Source organism: Rhinichthys klamathensis, unplaced genomic scaffold (genome assembly GCF_029890125.1).
Source record: "Rhinichthys klamathensis goyatoka isolate OS25496 unplaced genomic scaffold, OSU_Roscu_1.1 h1tg000228l_1, whole genome shotgun sequence".
Taxonomy (NCBI): Eukaryota; Metazoa; Chordata; class Actinopteri; order Cypriniformes; family Leuciscidae; genus Rhinichthys; species Rhinichthys klamathensis.
In genome coordinates, this window is record NW_026606752.1 from 2,574,011 (window position 1) to 2,595,025 (window position 21,015).

The 21,015-nt window shown below is 39.0% G+C and overlaps 2 protein-coding genes across 19 annotated transcripts in view; one reads left to right on the top strand and one right to left on the bottom strand.

Annotated features, from left to right (window-relative positions):
* Positions 1-21,015, bottom strand: part of tjp1b (tight junction protein 1b) — a 134,257-nt gene that overhangs the window by 47,465 nt on the left and 65,777 nt on the right. Inside the window, exon 1 of one of the 18 annotated variants that reach the window (XM_056265004.1) lies at positions 19,741-20,191. The exons of 16 other annotated variants lie outside the window; for them this stretch is intronic. In XM_056265004.1, the coding sequence (XP_056120979.1) occupies positions 19,741-19,767 (27 nt within the window). In that variant the 5' untranslated portion in view covers positions 19,768-20,191. Of the gene's footprint in view, positions 1-4,092; positions 4,118-19,740; positions 20,192-21,015 lie in introns of those variants that run through there. One more of the 18 variants, XM_056265005.1, reaches the window with a different exon arrangement.
* scamp5a (secretory carrier membrane protein 5a) overlaps positions 1-21,015 on the top strand; it is a 210,555-nt gene that overhangs the window by 18,702 nt on the left and 170,838 nt on the right. The gene's annotated exons all lie outside the window — the stretch shown is intronic.

Consider the following 21,015-nt stretch of genomic DNA (forward strand, 5'->3'; position numbering starts at 1 on the left):
CCCACCGGTTAATTGACACGACAACACCGGTAATACCGGGATCACCAGGGGACGGAGGCATTGGAGTTTTTCCCTCTTTTGCACCTCACTTTTAAATCGATAATTCAAAGGCAAAAGTTAAATGCATAACAGTGCGGAGCAGAGCGAGCGTTTTCAATTAATTCCTATGGAGGTTGAGCATGAACACACACACTCTCGCTCCGCACCAGTGGACATGCACCATTATGAATGCCCATGCGCATTTACTTTGTCTTTTGAATTAGTGCCAATTCGGGGGCGGCAGTTGCTTGAATGGTGGGTTCATTATTATTATTATTATTATTAATGAAAAACACAACAAAACAGTACGATAAACTCGCTTCCATTTCGTTTTGAAACCAAATCTTCAGCCATCGTCTTTCTACTATAAAAAAAATCAAAACGACGGTGGGGGTGGTGCCGTGGTGTTGCGGCTGAACACCGGTAACACAGTCCATCGCAGCAAGCCTATTGCTAGGGTGTTCTAAGTGTCATTTAGCACATGGCTACACAGTTGCTAGATAGTGCCCCAAGTCAAATGATAACATCCAATTCTATATTTAAATGAATTGCAATTCGAGTCCCATATGAAGTTCAGACTGAGATCACAATTCAGCTTTAGTATAGTCTAGGTGCAATTAGCATGCTAAAGTTTCCACCTAGGGACGACTGTCCTAGCAATTAGTGTAACACTGAATAAAGCAAAAACATGATACATCCAAACAGACTTCTGCTTTTAAAGTCCCACTCTGTTTCTCTCCATACTACAAAATAACTTGCAAGTACACAATGAACATAGCCGACATCACCTTCACTCCCTATTACTCCAATAAAAAATAAAGCGTGCCACGAATTCCAGGATGCCCACAGGCTGCAATCAAACGGTCGATGTCAAACGGGTCATAAAAATATTCCTGTGTGATGGGAATCACTGTAACTATCGTCCTGATGCTGCTATATAAACGTATGAGAGCCCAGAGTGCTCCCGATTCATTGTGACAGATTTCCTCAATCAAGAGATTCCCACGCTAGAGATAAAACTTCATTGCGTCAATTCATCAACCTGCTCAAGTAGCGAATTGCTCGTCTGAGGAAAGTCATGACGGCAAGGTTATGAAACAAGTCAGTAGTTGTAGACACAGCTTTGAACGGATTTTGAGATGTTAAACTACTGGTTAGCTAGCTTACCTAAAGTTTGGAGGACAAGTCCACAGCTTGTATATAAGTATATAAAGGTTTTGTTTGAAGTAGTAAACTGTTAGTCAAGTATAAATATCAGGGTTGAGCAAAACTCAATTTCAATTCATAAGCTGGAATTCGTGATGAGAGGAATTTCTGATCTGGACATCTAGTAAGGGAAAGGTTGTAAGTTCGAACCCCACATGGTCTTCAGCTCCCGAGATCATGCGCTCCCCTGGTTGCTCTAAGGACACTATGAATATAATAAGTGTAAGACATACTGTATAAATGCATCCACTGTTTGCACACATTATTATACCAAATACTGCGTTCCCAGATGGACCGGGTGCACATTCACCTACGCCTTGGTCAATCATACCTTCATATTGCAGGAAGAATCCTGGCTTGACTGGCAGCCAATGCTCTATACTGTCAGAGGTCTGGAAGCATGGGCAGTTATGGACCCTCTCACAGATGGATCGGACAGCTGAACACAGCCGTAACGAGTGGTCAGGGCCAAACTATTCTGACAGGAAGCAACCCAAGTAATTTTTAATTAATGATACAGGACCTGTTTTGAGGGGGTGGAAGGGGTTATCAATTCTAACAGAGCCGGAAAAAAGTCAGTTATTGGAAGATGCACAGATGGTGCGCGTATCTGTGGTTTTTACGTAACGACAACTGGATGGGGGCGATCTGACAGGGAGGATGATAAAACTTGGGTCTAGGATAATTGGCTTGCAAGCGGCATACAAACAATCCATGAAAATCTTGCGGAAGTTCACACTTGGCCTTCTAATAGTCAGACTCTAGAGACACTTTCAGAGATAACGCCTAGACCTGAGATAACCCATTAAAGCTGAAAAAGCTATCTGCATCATTAGGGTGGAAAAGTGACGGAGTTGTGTGAGTGATTTTCTGCTTACCACCAAGTCGCCTCTTTGTAATGCGTGACTGAGGCATTGCGAATAGTAAGTGTCAAGCTCGTCTTAACTGCTAACAGTCATTACTATGCTAGTGTGAACTGAGAGGCAGGGATTCAGTGTCTTTTTAAATCTGGATATGCAGCACATTATCCCTCACCACAGGAGAGTGAAATCGAGAGAGCGAAACGGAGGGAGCAAGAGGGAGGAACTAAAAATAGCTCTCTCGTTGTTGCCGTTGGGTTCAGATGCAGGAAACTAGTGGGGCTGTGATGCGGACGACATGGAGATGACGTTCAGGGGAGACCGTAGCGGTGGCGTGCTGATACGAGACACGCAGATGGATGTAGCTAATTCATAGTGTCGACAAGTGCTATTAGACCATTTTTATGAAGTTGTGTGAGTGTGTGTCCAGGTTTGGGAGCTAATCTACAAATGAATGCAGAGGCCACACTGTAACCAAATCAGATACTATGTTGATTCACAAACTTGTGGAGAAATTACATATTTTTCTCTCTGGACTACAAGAAGAAATCAGTGTTCATAATATAAGAAATGTAAGGATGCACAATATTTAGGAAACATCTGTATCAGCTGATATTATAACTTTTTTTATTGTTATTGGTCAACCTTGTCTATGTATCTTCATTTCCAACTATTTTTTGAGGATTTTGCATTACTTTTCGCCATCATCTACAGTAGCACTAACTAGGGATGGCTCTAGATTATTGGTTCTTGCAGAAACTTAAAGGTGGTTGAGCGACAAACAAGAAAAAAACTCATTGGTTCTAGCAGAAACTCAAGGGTGTTGCAGAAACTCAAAGGTGTTTGTGTGAAACGCGAGAACAAAACTCATTGGTTCTTGTGGGAAACTTACTAGGGATGGACTCTATATCACGGACAAGATGTAACAATTTTTGGGTAAAAAAAAAAACATCAGTAGTTTGACAATGTTTTCTTTTTAATGATGAACTGAAGCAGTTATGAAGAATATTTGAAAACTTGTCTGCTAAGAATCCTGTACTTTAACCAACATGGGGCAGAAAAAAAATTAAACAGGAAATGATATAGAGAGGACCTTAGCAGACCCTCATGACTGTCTGTCAAGGTGAATAAAATAGGTCTCCTAAAATAGATAGGTAGACAGAGAGATAGAAAGATGTGAGAAATGTAGAGATAGATAAGATAGTATTTTATGAATGAAAGTTTATGTAAAAATATTTTTTACACTGAAAACTATATTTAAAAAATTGTTAAAGTCAGAATTAGTGACTGGTAACATCCTTTACCACAATACTATAGAAAATTGTATAATCAGACAGGGGTTAAGTGTCAGGGTTAAGCAAGAAGCTGCATTGGACAGTGCAAACAAATGCTCCCAGAGAACATTGCGTATGTTGACTGGAAGCCAAAAGAAGATGAGGAGGGTGGGAAAACATCCAAATGTCCGTCTTAAACACACACACACACCACCACCTTTGGATCTGGCATCAGACTGCCACACGTAGGAGCTGATGACTGATGACTTCAGAAATGGAGAAAGATGTGTCTCAAAGTGCTGACGATGGCTAAAAGCCCCAATCCAGGAGCATGTGATCCCGCTATTCAAACGGAGGAGCAGGAAAGCTCACAGCAAGGGGAGGCGGTCCCCAGAGGACGAAGTGATATCCTGCACATACACACCACAGCAACGCCACCACCGCTGCAGATTTACAGCGCTAAAGGCACAGCGGTCACTGCAGCTAAACGAAAACTAATCGCTAACGTAAATTTGCGCAACTGTTGGAGCACTTGTTGTACTCCACCAAAGTATTAAGAAACTAAGACGCACCACTGGCAAAGGTCTAATGTGCTCAGGATTTCAGACCCAAATCTGGTTTAACTTGAATGCAAGTTACTTGCTTATGATAGAAATCCACCGTTAGCGTAAAAATAACAAGAACCGGAATTAATGAGCGTAAACATTACTTACAGCAGTTAGATCACCTCAGAAGAACCGGAAACATAGCTTTCTTCAGTCATTTGTGTTCTCCAAAACCAGGGTCCTGCAGACCCGTGTGCATGCCGGCAAAGCTCCAGCCCTCATACTGATCCTGCCTGATCACACCAAGATCCCCGATTCAATCGGCACGAGGCGGGGGAGGGAGGAAGATAGTGCAGAGAGAGGGGGAAGGGAGAGGGAGAGAGAGGTACAAACAAAAAGAGAGAGTCCCAACCCTGCCCCGATGTAGCAGTGGCCAGTAATGAACAGCACGTTACTGTTCAATCACTTCGGGAAAGAGATGAGGCGCATCCACCGACCCGCATCGATTTGCTGAGCGGCTCAGGCGCTTTAAAAAAGTACTCCGAGCACTTCCAGTAAAGTTGCATCACTCCACTCGAATCGTCTTTTATTCTCGCCGAGCTCTTGCTTTACTTCACACCAAACGCGCTGCTGTAAATCCCCGTGGCTTGGCAACATTCAAGGGAGTAAGTGTGTGTACTGAGCTGCAGCAGTGCTTCGCTGTACAACTGCTCTGCTCAGTAGGAGCACAGATCCATCTGCAGTAGAAAGTGCTGTATCGGTCTTAACCCTTTCAATGCCACTGGCGGGACAACGCTCCAAAACTAGTACGCCAGCGGCTATGAAGCCTGCAGGTAAATGCCAATGCTGAAGTGGTCGGAGTACAGAAATGCAACGCTGGACGTCTTCATTATACAATCGGTTCCTCTCACTGCTAAGGCGTAAATAGACTTTTGAGGTAGTTTTAAGAAACATGACATTAATTAGTAATTTGCCTATCCAATGAAAGTGCATCACAATCACAGTCAATCAAAACAATGGAATGTCACGGTGCGCACCTGGAGTGGATTTACAAGGTAGAGGGCGTCAATCTGGTGCCTATTTAACAAATTTAAGTATATTTTTATTAAAATCCCATTGCCTTCCACAATACAAAAAACTGTTTTATATTATGTAACAGGCAAGTTAAAAACTGTAGACTTAAAACTGTAATACTTATGATTAGATAAGTTGTCTTAAATGTATCATTTACATTTGAATGCCTTAGTGGCACCTTAAGCTTCCTCCATTTAACTCGAACCCTACTGCGTAAATGCCAGACTCAATCCTCCCTAAAATGTTAGACATGCAGTCTGGCTGTCAGGCTGGAACGCACAGGCCAGAAGTGACGGCAGATTCCACGCACGTTTTCCTTTCCTCACTCCTTCACACTCTTTAGCACAGCTAAAACATGGGATTACTTTGCTATCAATAGAGGCAGCAGAAAAATAGTGCGCTGACCAGAGTTCATATATAAACGGTCGTCTAGACCTGTCGTGCTGACAATGCTACATTGCCAAACATATTTACTGCTCTTTAAATTCAGTATGAGGTGTTGATAGAGGTGACCAGTTAATAAACGGGTCTTTCTGCTGAATAAGTGCCATTTGAAGCCCAACCAACTCGTTTTGTTCTTGTAGCATACAGGTTGTGTCAGCATTTCACAAAACATAAGCATTGTTATGTCCTAAAGGTTTGTGTTACTTATTAAAAATAGTTGCACATTTGATTAAATTTGCATTTGATTCCACAGTGATGTTTGAGCCATACTGCGGTCAGGGAAGAAACACCATCTTCCTCAGTTCAGTAACAGGACTAGACAGCCAGGCGAACATAAGCAGAGTTTTGTCAGATATCTCCATACTGCCAGCTCGCTGCATCTCGTTTCCAAAACCATTCGACAGCATTGTGACATATGTCTACACTAGAATAGCAGATATGCTGAAAAATTACTAGGCTATACTACCAAATTACACTGTTCTGAGAAGATGCAGAGCATAAAAAAAAAGACTTGCTAATGTCTGGCATTGTTCGGTTGATTTTCATGGCTGAAATGCAGTCATTTCAATAGGAATCCACACGATTGGAAATTTAGCTGAAAGGAAATATTTTAGCAGATTTCGCCACGATTTAAAAAGTTGCTCACGTGGATTCGCTGCACTGACCAGCAGAAAGCTGCTCGGTTTGAAAGTGACCAGTGTTGGGGAAAGTTACTTTTAAAAGTATTGCATTACAATATTTCGTTACTCCCTAAAAAGTAACTAATTGTGTCACTAAGTTACTTTTTATGGAAAGTAGTGTTACATTAGTGTTACTTTCTCATCTGGGCTGGGCTTCCTTGTTTGTTTTTTAATAACAAAACAAAGTTCTATTTTTGGCAAGTGTTAAGGGCCTTTCACACCAAAAGTGAAATGAATTAGCCTCAGGCTGAAGGAAATGCAAATTCACGTCCGCGGCTCAAACAAACCTTTCAGCTGTGCTGCCATTCTAGATCGCACAAGAATAGGACGCAGGAGAAGAAACTTTCTTCAGCAATAAAAATAATAATAAATTAAAGACAAATGTGGTTTATCTAAAGTCATTTCTGCTTTTTAGTATGGTTAAATTGGATCATTGAAGGTCAGCAGCAAATACATTGGTTAATAAAGTGAGATTAAATGCATAAAGTATATTTGTGTATAATTCATCATTTAACTATTGCATCTTCGTGTAATATTCAGTTTGTACTTTTTTGGTGCAAGTGAGATGAGTAAATGCCTGCTCAAATTTAGTCTTGTCAATACATGGGAAAACAAAGTAACTTGCGTTACTAATTTGAATAAGTAACAGATGTTTTCTTGTAAATTTAAGTTACTTTACTAGTTAATTGAAAAAAGTAATCTGATTACATAGCTCGCGTTACTTATAATGCGTTACCCCCAATAAACACTTCTGTGTGAGCTGAGCTTCATACATCGCTACACTATTGACACTAGTAAATGTCTGTCTAGCGCATGTTTACACAGAAATTAATGGTAAACCAGCGCAATGGAATGCAAAAAAGCGCTTTGTGTATTGTACAAAACTGACATTACGATATTTATTTTTCTGCGATATAGGCTATATAACACTGCATAGTTTGATTAACATTAATGACACAGACAGCAGCAGGTTTATTAGGCTGCCGTCACTTAGAAACCGAATGCACGGATCCGATATACTGATACGCATCTGTTTTCTTTCACAATTGGTTTACGTTCACGCAAGCCATAAGCAAATGTGTTTACGAGGATATTCACCACGACGGGCATTTTGATCATTGTTGCATGTATGTGTTCGTTCAACCACAAATAGAGCAAGAGATTGGAATTCGATGTTCGCATGCTGTCTTGTCTTCTTGAGTTTGAATGGTTTAAAATCGCATGAACGAAAAATTCAATTTTGGAAACTGCATAGCTGGATGAACAGCAAAAAGGTGCAGTGCAAGCTAACAGCTTAGCTTACTAGCTTAAAGAAATGCTCTTTTAATAAGGTAGAATAAGATAATCACAACAACATCCTATGCTTCTGATCAGGCATTAAGCAAAGGTTAGGATCCGATCTTTGCCGTTCGATGGCCATGTTGGTAACGTCCCTAAGCAGCCGTTTTCGAGAGAGAGAGAGAGAGAGAGAGAGAGAGAGAGAGAGAGAGAGAGAGAGAGAGAGAGAGAGAGAGAGAGAGAGAGAGAGAGAGAGAGAGAGAGAGAGAGAGAGAGAGAGAGAGAGAGAGAGAGAGAGAGAGGAACAAATCCTGAACTGATCCCAAAGCAACATGTAAGGCCACATTTTCTACATCCATTGAAAGACTTCTTTGGGGACGAAAAAAAGAGGGAAAAAACGTGACAGCAGGGAAGCGACTCCACTGTATCGAAAAGGCTATAAATAGCTCAAGGCTGCTGACTCTACAGTTTTATAAAGAGCCCATAGGTAATGATTAGGGCTCCGATTTCAGCGGGAGCGAGGGGACACATATGGATAGATGGATGGATGCTGTAGTTCATTTCCATGCAATGACCTCCTCCAGTGACATTCACATAGGGTAGGGAAAACTTGCATGTGTGTGGATTTCTATATTCGATATGTATGTAAAAATATGTACTCAACGTATTATTCAAACCAAGGCTAAATTATTCAAACCCAGCCCAAAAATGACTAACAAAAAGAAAGCTGTGAGAAGCATGCAAGGACAAAAGGAACAATGTTTAAGTGATGGTGAAGGATGTTGCTATAGTAGCCGTGATCTCTCAAGGACATTATTTATAAGCTGTGTCCACTATAGGAAAAGTCCATGGAAAGACATTGTGTTTGGAACAAAACGAGGGCGAGTAAATGACAAAATTGACATTTTTGTGTGAACTCTCCCTTTAAGACTGATGCACCTGAAGTGTGCCGGATCTCATGTAGGGGATGTTATCTGCAGGCATGTTATTTTAGGTTCTCAGCTGGTATCAGAGGGGAGGACGGGGAATCTTTGATGATGGCCAGACCACCGGCAACGTCACGCTTGTGCCTGAAGGATCACGTCAGGGATCACTCACTTCTTGTCACCCCACTGCGACACGGCTAACTTTAGATCACTCTCTAACATGAACACAGACAATATTGGTATGGTAATGATATACTTTCCTACAATATTCAACTCTCTTTTGGTGGTTTCAAAAGATATATTCAGTTAAATTACAAAAAGACATTAAGAGGGCTTTCCCCCCCAATTCAACAGTATTCCATTCTTTCTATACCAGGTACTAAAACTATATGAAGCTACTGATCATATAGAAATGATTTAAATATCAACTCTTCCCGCCATTGACGGTTATACGGTAGGGGGCGCTATTGCGCATCTGAAAGAGTACTCAATCTCCGGATCAAACAAGCGATAAAAGCATTGCTTTTGTTTTACTCTGTTGCTTTTTTATAAAACTTACCTACATACATTGATAAATAAAAGAAAAGAAAACATGAAGCTAGAATAAAACTGTTTAAAAGCAGAGGGTCTGTTCTTTTCTTTTGATAGACCTATTACATGTTTAAATATCCATACAACAAAATATTCTGGTGGCCATGAAAGTTGTGTGAAAATAATACAAAATCCTGACACTGGCTGGCAACTTTTTTTTTTTTACCGCTGGCGGGAAAAGAGTTAGGATTTACAGTATTCATTGCATCAGTTATCAGTAATAATGTGGAAATAGTCGTAAAGTAAAACTATCCAACATCAGTGCAGCCCATTAAAATTTATCAGCGGACACTCAGAAGGAAACAAATCCTTTCACCGCATCAATAATCCGAGCTATTAGATGAGACTGTGACTCTAAATCCAGCCTACTACACCAGAGTGCATGCTGGGAGTTATCAGAGACCTCCACGGAGCCCAGAGAGGGCCGGGAATGCTCTGATAACAGTTGTCCCGGACAAACACTGGACCCCCCCCCCTCCCTCCCTACAAACACACACCTTCTCCCATGGTGAACAAAAGCAGGAGGGTCGGCTCCAGCGAGATATGGATATCAGCCTCTCATCTCATGAAATCAATGCAGAAGACTAACAAGGACACTCGGACTGATCACAGTTGTGCTTTGAACCGACAGACCAACTCATGCAAACAGCCTGTAATGAAAAGCATGCAATTAAAACATGTCATACATGCACATCTTTTGGACCGTTTACAGCTGAAATGCTATTTTAATGAATCCCAAAGAGTACAGAGAAATGTCCTCATTTAGGGAAGCGGAATAATTGTGCGCTTCTACTCGAGTCGTATAAATAGGAGCATCTCGGGACGCTGCATCTAAAAATTGACAGAGGCGAAATTAAAGTGGCCGAACGAAAACGAGCCTGTTCATCTGTAAGCAGCCAAGTCTGTATTCAGTCAATGAACAGAAGCTTTCCAGAGACTAATAAGAGTCTGAACGCTTCCCGTCAACTCCCCCGGCTGTAACGCATAAGGGGTTGATTTGCACCAACATTAAAATTCTCTCCAATACTGATGAGCAGATAATTACTTTAATGCAATGGCCGACAACCTATACATGTCTGACAATAAAAGTCTAATTTGTCAAAAATTAAACAGCATGAAACCACTACAAAATGAAATCAATTAATTTAAATGCTACAAGTCAATTTGGGCATCACAACATTATAATGTACAGTATGAAAAATCAATATTCATTTTGAGGTTACACTTAACAGCTTATTACATTTTTAAAGATGAGTGCAAACTTTATGAGTGTAACTTTAAGTGAGTGCAAAAATTGGGAAAATGAGCATGAATCTTTATAAATAGACAAAGCTATTAAAAAATCTTGGTAAATTTGCATTAGGCGTCACAAACTAAATATGTACAACATTTTTTTGCAGAATTTATTTATCTAGGTTCATGTTAAGCTATAAATATATAAATATACTAGGTCATTGTTAACTCATTCATGTTCATTTACATTCCTGTGAATTTGTACAAAAATGTACACCTGTAAGAGTCTCTTTTGCTCACTAAGGCTGCATTTTTTTTTTAAATCAAAAATACAGTAAAAAATGGTAATATGTGAAATAATATTACAACTTAAAATAACAGTTTTCTATTTAAATGTATTGAATGTATTGAACTTTATTGTAAAGTGTTACCAAAAATCTCTTAAAACATGTAGTTTTGCATATCCCTATACAGGTATGACCCTCTTTATGAAAACTTTAAGAGATTATTGGAAGAAAAGTATGTGGAAAATAAACAGATAAACATCAAAATAACTATTAAACATTTCTCAGTCACCAACAATTAAGAGTGAATGTTTGAGCTAAAGAAATCCCCCCCCCCCCCCAAAATTAACACTTTAGTTTAGGGTCCAATTCTAACTAACTAGTTGATTATTATAATGCTTATTGTTACTGGCTGATATTAGTACTTATAAAGCACATATTAATGCCTTATTCTTCAAGACCATATTCTACATCCGTTAATCCTGACCCGGTACCTAAACTTAATTACCTTCTAACTATTAATACGCAGTAATTATGAGTTTATTGAGGCAAGTCATAGTTAATAGTGCAAATTGGACCCTAAATTAAAGTGTGACCCTAAAAAGAAACCAGACGGCCTTGGCTCGTATCGCTACATTCACACAACTTGTTTTGCCCGATACCAGTTTGACAGCTCACTGGAACGAAACAACGGCTACGATCAGGTATGTCAGGTATCCTTGCACTCTCACCGTGTCTGTGTGTGTTTCACTGTTTGCGTTACAACATCTGGCTCATGTCCAGGTGATACCGTGGTGAGAAATACTACACCAGACAGCAGGAAAACAAGGCCTCATTAACCCTGGTGTCACGGCTGACCTTTGAACCCTCATCCGCCGCTATAAAGGAGAGGATGCCAAAGTTATACAAACATACAAATTACTACGAACACACCCTTATGTAATCCGACTGCACTACACGCTGTATTGTGCTTGGGCAACATGACATGCGCCAACTTCCTTTTGTTACTCAAGTTAGTTTCAGAATGAGAGTGAAACAACGGGCCGTTTCAGACTGTCCGCCTCTCAGCATACAGGAATCAGGATGAATTTTAAATCCCACGCTTTGGCGTTTGGATCATTTTTTGCTTCAGGACTCTACACTTACTTTATTCTTTTCAATTTTCATAGGAACACTTACTGTATGCCTCCAAGTTAAAATTTATAAGGGGACAGGCAAAGCTGATCAAAATTAATTACTAATTATCCAATTAAAGACATTTTAGTGACTTATCTTTTGAATCTATTCACCAAAATGTGATTCAGATTCATTCGCAGGCAAGTAGCCTAAGTTGTTCAAGTTAGTTCACAAACAATGCCTAATTCCATCAGTTTGCATACAAACAAGACGCTTCATTTCGTTCAGTTCATTTTTGAATTCACCAATAATATTAGTAGTTGATTTTTTAGTGTTTCACAACTTTGTTGACATGCTTTGTTCAATAAATTCGTTCACAATCTATGCTTCTTCGTTCGTTCAGTTCATTCATGAATGAGTCGTCCCAGTCCCAGTGACAAGAATGCTTTGCTCGCTCATTTTGTCCAAGAACGGGACAACTTGTTTTGTTTATTTAAGAACAAGATGTATTGATTCATTCAGTTCTCATTTCATTCAAGAACGAGATGCCTCATTCGCTTACTTAGTTCACAAACAAGCTGCTACTTTTGTTTAGTTTGTCCAAGAACAAGACAATTTGTTCGTTCTCTTCATTAGTGAGCAGCAAGATGGTCTGATTTATTCTGCTAGTTTACAAACAAAATGCTTAGTTCATTTGGTTTGTTCACAAGTGACATTATTAGTTCATTTAATTCATTCACAAACAAGATGTGTCAGTTCATTCAAGAACGAGATGCCTCATTCGTTTAGTTCATTTACAAACAAGACGTACCAATTCATTTAGTTTGTTCACCAACAAAATTACTTGATTCTGTCGTTTCACAAATGAGATGCTTTGTTCAATCGATTCGTTCACAAACTATAAGCCTTATTTGCTCACAAACAAGACGTTCCAGTTCATTCAAGAATCGATGATTTGTTCATTCATGAACGATATGTCTGTTCAGTTGTTTCAAAAACCAGATGTTTGTTCACTGTTAATTCGCAAACAAAATATTTCTTTCATTCAATTGCTTTGTTCAATTCAAGGTGTTTTTATTCACAAACTTCAGGAATGAGATGCGAGTAAAATGCTCAAACTTTACAGCCCCACACGGACAGAGTTTCACTGAATCTAGACGACTGGATGTAGATAAAAGGCTTCGGCACGTCAAGCTCGCGGCCAAAGAGCTGAAGGCAGAAAGATCAGTCGACTGAGACTGAAGCCAGAATCATCAACCACAGGCGCAAAACTGACACGATTTACCCCCACTACTGTTAACATGCTTTCAAAAGCACACCGCACAGCTTCCTTCACGTTTAACACTAAACAAAACAACAGTGATTTCGATAGTTCGGGTACATCAGAGACTGAGGCGATGCTAAGTGCTCCACACGTCTCGTCACGCATGAGTCGCTTCTTTCAAATACACTCAGTCGCAATATAAACTTAGTTTAGCAAAATCAGTTGAAGTCTCTACGTTCTGACAGCGCTATTTTAAATGCGGTGTCTCAGCACATCTATTTCTGGCTGGAGTGGAAATGTTTTGATATTGTGCTCGAGAGAAAGTGCCGTGTATCAATATCCACCGTCATGTACAGCGAGGAGGATGCGCTGATTTCTCAGTCTTCTGAAACTAAAAACACTCAATGGAAACAGTGAACGACGTCTTCATCTGTAAATTCTAATGTTGAGAATGGTTAAGGATGTGACAGCTTTTATATGGATAATGTTTTCAAAACACTTGTTCATTCTGTTTCCTATGCAATGACGCTAGCCAATCATAACAGTGGCCGTTTAATGACAAGCCTTAAAGGGATAGTTCACTTTAAAATTAAGTTTTGATTATGTTTTAGCTTACCTCAAGGGCATCCAAGATGTAGGTGTCTTTGTTTCCGCAGTAGATTCAATTTTGATTTTTTTAGGTCAAACCGTTCTTGTCTGTCAGTCATATAATGCAGGTCTATGGTCACCACCTCAAAGAGCATGCACAGAGAAGTCCAAATTAAACATGATTTAATGACTCGAAAATGTAAGTACACATTGATGGCCTAAGACACGAATCGAGCGGTTTGTGTGAGAAAACGAACAGTATTAATATCGTTTTTACCTCTTGTAAACACAGCCACGTCCAAGTGATCTGATGGCGCCGGCGCTTCGGTCTGTGCGTTACAAGAGGTAAAAACGATATAAATACTGTTCGTTTTCTCACACAAACCGCTCGATTCGTGTCTTAGGCCATCAATGTGTACTTACATTTTCGAGTCATTAAATCATGTTTAATTTGGACTTCTCTGTGCATGCTCTTTGAGGTGGTGACCATAGACCTGCATTATATGACTGACAGACAAGAACGGTTTGACCTAAAAATATCAAAATTGAAACTACTGCGGAAACAAAGACACCTACATCTTGGATGCCCTTGAGGTAAGCTAAAACATATCAAAAATTAATTTCAAAGTGAACTATCCCTTTAAAGGAGCCACCAATTAAAAATGGATCATATCAGACAGAGGCTCAGAATAAGGGTTGAAAATAATAGTTCTTCCACAGACATCCGGGTTTGTTTGTGCAGAAACATAAGACATTGTAAGTTTATAGTGAACATTATAAGTAAACCTCAAGGAACATATTAAAGTAACAAAAAATCCATGTCATCACACCTTTAAAATTAAAGGAATAGTTCACTTCAAAATGAAAATCCTGTCATTTACTCACCCTCAAGTTGTTTCAAACCTGTATTTTTTTTTATTTTGAAGCGATTACTATTCCTTTAACACGATGCACTGTATAACTAAAGGTGAAGGAGTTTTAATTCTCACAGTCTTAAATGGAAAATTCATGCTGTGAGATGCTGATTATTAAGTGCAGAAGGAACGCAAGAATGCATCCCACGGGTAGCATTTCCATCTTAACATCTCTATTCTGCCTAAAAGACTTATTATTTATTCATCAAACACTGTTTTCAACTCAACATTTACAACTAGCATTGTAATACTAAACGGCCAACATGACATCATGACTTTGCGTAAACATACACGCCACTTTCAATTCAAGTGGCGTGTTATCTATACGCATTTTGAGCTATCCGCGTGTATGTCCACGCCGAAATCTTTTGCGTGTATGTCTACGCCATTAAATCTCTGAGTGATTCCGCGTGTATGTGTACGCCGTTAAATGTCCGAGCGAAACGAAGCAAAATCTATATCTACATCTGTGGAGCGATATTTCTTTTCCTAGGATGGTAGGAGAAGACTCATAAATGGTATTAACCCCAGTGACGGGTAGGTTTAGGGACGGGGTTGGGGTAGGTCATATATTTATATATACATAATACAGTAATATAACGTTAAGTCAAAGGCGTTGATAAACACGCTGAAAAGCGATTATGCGTGTTGATAGCACGCCAAAAATGAAAATACGAATTGGCGTGTCATACATACGCCATTTCATGAGATCAGTCTGAAACGGCAATGCAGCGCTAGTGATCTCCTGCTCATGACCGTTACATGTTCACTATGATAGAGACTACTACTGCCCTGTGTGTCTCACGTGGACCGCATTCTTACACGCAGAAGTACTGGGTCAGTGTCTAACCCACAAGCACAAAATAATCCCTTGATCCACGAGAGAGAATACAGGGCCAAGATTCACAGAATAGCAGGTCACCTGACACAGAAGAGACCCTATACGAGAGAGAGAGAGAGAGAGAGAGAGAGAGAGAGAGAGAGAGAGAGAGAGAGAGAGAGAGAGAGAGAGAGAGAGAGAGAGAGAGAGAGAGAGAGAGAGAGAGAGAGAGAGAGAGATGGCCTGTATCTTTGTCCTTGATCCCCTCAATCTCATGTATCAAATGCATCATTATACAGGACAACGAGGACACACTCGACAACCTAATGAAAACACAAATTTTCGCAATTTAACCAATGAAAGATTAATTTGTGATTTTGAGATTATCTGCATGGACCTATTCTGGATAAATTAAGAATAATTTTTTTTTTTTTTTTAAGAGATCACGATTCTCTCCAAATCTGAATAAACAACTAAACAAAATAATCTGTAATTTAATAGAGGTTCAGACCAAATGTTAATTGCTGCAGTCTTATATTCATATAAAAATATTTATTTATTTGAACTGAATGAATGATTGAATGACTCACTCATAAATGCATCACTTGCTTCATTACTGGACTAATCAGCATTTCTAAACGAATCTCTTGAATGAATGATTCAATGACAAACACACTTTTGAAGTCACTTGTCGCCACCTACTGGTAACGATGTAATTGATTCGATCTTTATTTAACTTTATCTGAACTGTAAACTTGTATCCCAGTACTTCAGTGATATGAATTATTGTAAGACAGAAATGACAATACTGTGTGGTTGAAAAGACCCGAATGTTGTTCACTGTGATCGTTGTCAAAGGTTTAAATAGACATCGCTGAATCGCTGTCATTCAGGAATAAGATTGTGTGGGTGTTTCAATCAAGGTTGCGATCTTTTAACGATTAATTGAGCTCTAGTTTCTGATTGGCTGATTAACAGAAGGAAGCTCTAAAGTGAATTTATAGTGAATTCAAAGTAAATATTGTGTGTGTTCATTTAGATTCAGAAATCGTATGTATGACTTATTTGCTATTGTTAAAGCTGAAGTGTGTAATTTGTGTGTCAGCCAATGGCATGAGTTTGGGGCGGGACTATATGTTTGATGGGAGTGTTCGGGAAACTTTGTTAGGGAGTCATTTCTGTGTGAATCCTCGGATAAGTCCTGGATTTGCCCACCGCCGCTGTGAAGGACGGCTCTCGCATTCTTTTACAAGATTAAACAAACGACTGAAGGGAGCTGGGGGGGGGATCACCATGCCAACTCCCAAAACTCACACTGTAGCTAAAGCATTACGATAAAAACACTAACTAACAAACGAACAGCTTAAACGGGAGTTGTTCTAGAGACGTTTCATCCTTCTCTTTTGCACACTATGAGCTTTCGAGAAACTTCCAAAGAAAAATACAAAGAAATAAAGCAAAATCAGTAATAAAGAGTTACTAAAATGTACCATGGCACTACCATGTGTTTTGGACATGGAACAATGGTAATATCTTTTGAAGAAAATAATCATTTTAATTATTTAAAAAAAATAGATATACCAATCAAGCGGTTTTCAAACTTTCATGTTGATATTACACAGTACTAAAGCCAAAATAAAATAAACAATATGGAAAAAATGTATTATTATTATTACTACAAATATTATTATTTTTTAAACCTAATATAAATGTATATGTGCCAAAAAAATGAACATGGAAAAAAAATCCTATTATTAGAAATATTGGTATTTATTTATTCAAAATTAATTAATTAATACAAATATAACTGCCAAAATAAATTATTAAAATAATATGGAAAAAAGGGAAATAAATAATATTATAGTATTGTAGTTAATTAAATATTGGTCAAAAGTAGTACACATTTTTTCTCTGACAAGTTCAACGTACTTATTGTATGTGCTTTTTATTTAATAAAACCCAAAACTTTTCAGCCACCCTAGTAAAACTACAGGGAAGATGGCATTGGGAAAATAAACAGCCAAAAGAACTGTATACATTAAACAAAGATTAAATTGGCTTTAATTATTATAATGACGGAAGGGAGTGGATTTAATTTAGTCAAAACAGATTATTATCGAAGACAGTAATAAGGGCCACAGTGAAGTTGTCTAGTGTTCAGCCACCTTGAGCGAGTCAGTGTCCACTGTCCAGGCCTCTGCCTGCCAAACTGCATCACCCTAACAAGTCTACATCTAAAGCTTCATTTCAGTTGTAATGTAGGGCGGGAGACTAGGGCCAGTGTTTTTACCAAGAAAGGGCACAGAGCGAGCCACAAACAAAATCCTCCATTCAGGCTAGACGGGAAATCATGTTGTGGTTCTGCCTTTGATCTCATGAAGAGATTAGACCAACAGGATTACAGGGTAGACTTGACCAGTGAAACTACCGGGTAGGGTTGCCAGATCTGCACAACAAAATCAACCGAATTGCTCATTTAAAAAAAAAAAAATAAATAAAAAAACGCGTTCTGGCCTGGGGGGGGGGGGGGGGGGGGCTTAAACCCGCGAACTAGGCCTAAACAAATAACAGTATAAAAGTTGCATAATTCTGCGGGAAAACCACAGACTTGGCAACACTGCAACCGGCCCAAAGTCACAGACCATGAGAGGGATAAGTATTACTGAACAATGCAAACTAAAGCACAATCCCTTCTTTGCCCCGCATCTGTTTTGTCCACAAATAAGTGCTGTTATTAACCAACAAAACAAGTCTTACAACCACAGTAAAAAATTAACACTCGCCATGCACCAATATGCACAAACATCGCCTTTGGCAAGGGAATAATGGACAAGGCACTTTTTTTAGGTACTGCGATACAAGTCAATTTAATTCAAACACAAGAACGATCTGATTCTCGCTTAAAGGAACAGTTCACTTAAAAATGAAAATTCTGTCATCATTTACTCACCCTCAAGTTGTTCCAAACCTGTATGAATTTCTTTCTTCTGCTGAACACAAAAGAAGATATTTTGAAGAATATCAGTAACCATGTCAGGATCTATCGACTGTCTGGTTACCGGCATTCTTCAAAATATCATATTTTGCGTTCAGCAGAAGAAAGAAATTCATACAGGTTTGGAACAACAGAATTTGTATTTTTTTTTTTTAAATGAACTATTACTTTAAGTGAGCAAAAAGAATATCAAACAAAATTTACAAAACAAGAGCACAGTGACTTTAATGGAGCTAAAAATGACTTTAAAGTCTGTGGGAAATTAATGATTTTTAGTTAATTACAGATTTTTAGTTAGGAAAAGCTACATTTTCAATTTAAGTTCAGACAACAAAAATGTAAATGTAAATCATGCCAAATACAGTTTTAGGGATAGAATGACACATTTAAGGCCTGATAGTAAATGAATACGAAGATGAATATGGACCACCAGTATTACGAAGGGTGTTTAGCATTTTTTTTGTCCTGCTTACTGCCATCTACACAGTGGTAACACCTACCATTAATAAATGACGAACAAGAAAGCAATGTCAAATAATAACTCATGTTAAACAACATAATGAAAGCAACTCAAGTAAATCATGCCCTTTCGGCTGATCCGGTCAAACAGGTTAAATGTTCCTCGGCTTACCCAAACATCCCTTGACAGCAAAGCGACCCGTGACTCATGATAGCGAGAAAAGAGGAAAGTCACATTCCTGAGATGTTCCACCTGTTGTATGAAGCTCACCTGTTGTGGGCGGGGCTTCAACAGGTGTCAACTGAAAGACCCGCCCAACAGAAACTGTATCGTGTGACAGCTGATCTCATTTACATTTCACGTCCTAAAGTTTCCATGGGCTTTAAATTAATGGACAAGAGTTAACTTAAAATTCAAACTCAAGCAAAAACAACCTTCCAACAACCGCAGCTGAGGAGTTTAATATGTATCATTCCTGTCATCAGTGTGCACAGACCATCTATGCATGTCAGCTCTCAAACACAGACTTATTAACAGCTATAAAATACAGTGAAACATTTAAATCCCGAAATACAGAGAAATTTTACATAACACATTTTATAACAGCTTAAAGAGATTTCACATAAGCACTTCCCTTCTCTGTCATATTTTTTAGATCACTTGAGACATTGTCAATACAATGCTGTCAACCTGTTTGTTTAAAAGCGGAGATGGCAGACAAAAATTGCATTATATTATAACATTTAAAAACGTTCAAATGCAACATTTAAAAGCTTCATGAATCCGACAGACTTAGAAACCACTTCAGCTAAGCACTTAACCACATATTTGTCTCACTATCACATAAACAAATGCGACACAAACGTTAAATAATAAAACTAGAGTATTGAGATTAAACAACAAAGGTTATATACAAAACTGAAGCACCATGTGTTAAATTAAAGCTGTAAAACTACCGCACAGATCAGCTAGCGTTAGCGTGTTAGCATAAGTTGAGGAATCTCCGTTAGCTGAGGCTAAACGCGCGCCCACATTTATGACCTCAGACATCGATAACACAGACATTTTAAGCTCTGGTTCTATTATATTTCATAATTCAGCTCCTAACAACTGCTGACATGGTATCAGAAACGTTCAATGTTAACAAACCTTATTAGAGGAAGCCCGGGCAGACATTTTGTTCCTTTAGCTGCTCGCGCTGAAGCAAGTTGAGGCTAAATGTTGTCGCCTCAAAGAAATAAATAAAAAAATAAGGTTATGAGGGCTTGATCAGCCTGGGAGAGATAAAATCCGTGTTTTCTTCCCCTCTGGCCCGTGTGTCGGGCTAAAGTGTGTTGTGGTCTCTTATAAGGATGAGCAGCAACATGTCAGATGAGCCCAAAGTTCGCCATGTACCGCCACTGATCTCCTCTTATTGCTGATGAAGCGAATACATTTCACAAAATCTCTGAATGTGACACGTCTATCCCGCAAGAATCGGGTGTATTCATAGCATTCCTGATGTGTAATATCCGTTCGGAGGTGTGTTGGTCCACCTGCGGGGAGGCAGAGGGCGGGATGTCGTGCTTTAGCCCTGTGTGTGTGTGTGTGTGTGTGTGTGTGTGTGCAGCAGAGAGAGAGACTCACTGCAATGGCAGCAGGAGGAGAGGAGATGAGATGAGCTCTACTCTGCTCCCTCTTTCCCACAGCACAGCAGTGACATGTCTGTCTGACTGCCTGGACATTTCCATCGCATTTCTCCGGGGGTGGGAACATGAGAGAGAGAGAGCAGCAGCATCATCATCATCTGGGATGTTCCACTTTGCCGTGTTGTTATTAAAAGGTATTGAGGTAAAGTGGTTTTAGAAACTGAGTTTTGTGAATGAAGAGGGATTATTAGGGCACAACATTTTATGCAAACTCAGCAAAACCAAACAGTCCCAAAGAGTGATTTTTTTTTTTACTGTTCAGATAGATAGATAGATAGATAGATAGATAGATAGATAGATAGATAGATAGATAGATAGATAGATAGATAGACAGATAGACAGACATATACCGATAGATAGATAGATCGATACTGTAGATAGATAGATAGATAGATAGATAGATAGATAGATAGATAGATACTGTAGATAGACAGACAGATAGATAGATAGATAGATAGATAGATAGATAGATAGATAGATAGATAGATAGATAGATAGATAGATAGATAGATAGATAGATAGATAGATAGATAGACAGATACAGATAGATAGATAGATAGATAGATAGATAGATAGATACTGTAGATAGACAGACAGACAGACAGATAGATAGATAGATAGATAGATAGATAGATAGATAGATAGATAGATAGATAGATAGATAGATAGATAGATAGATAGATAGATAGATAGATAGACAGACAGACAGACAGACAGACAGACAGACAGACAGACA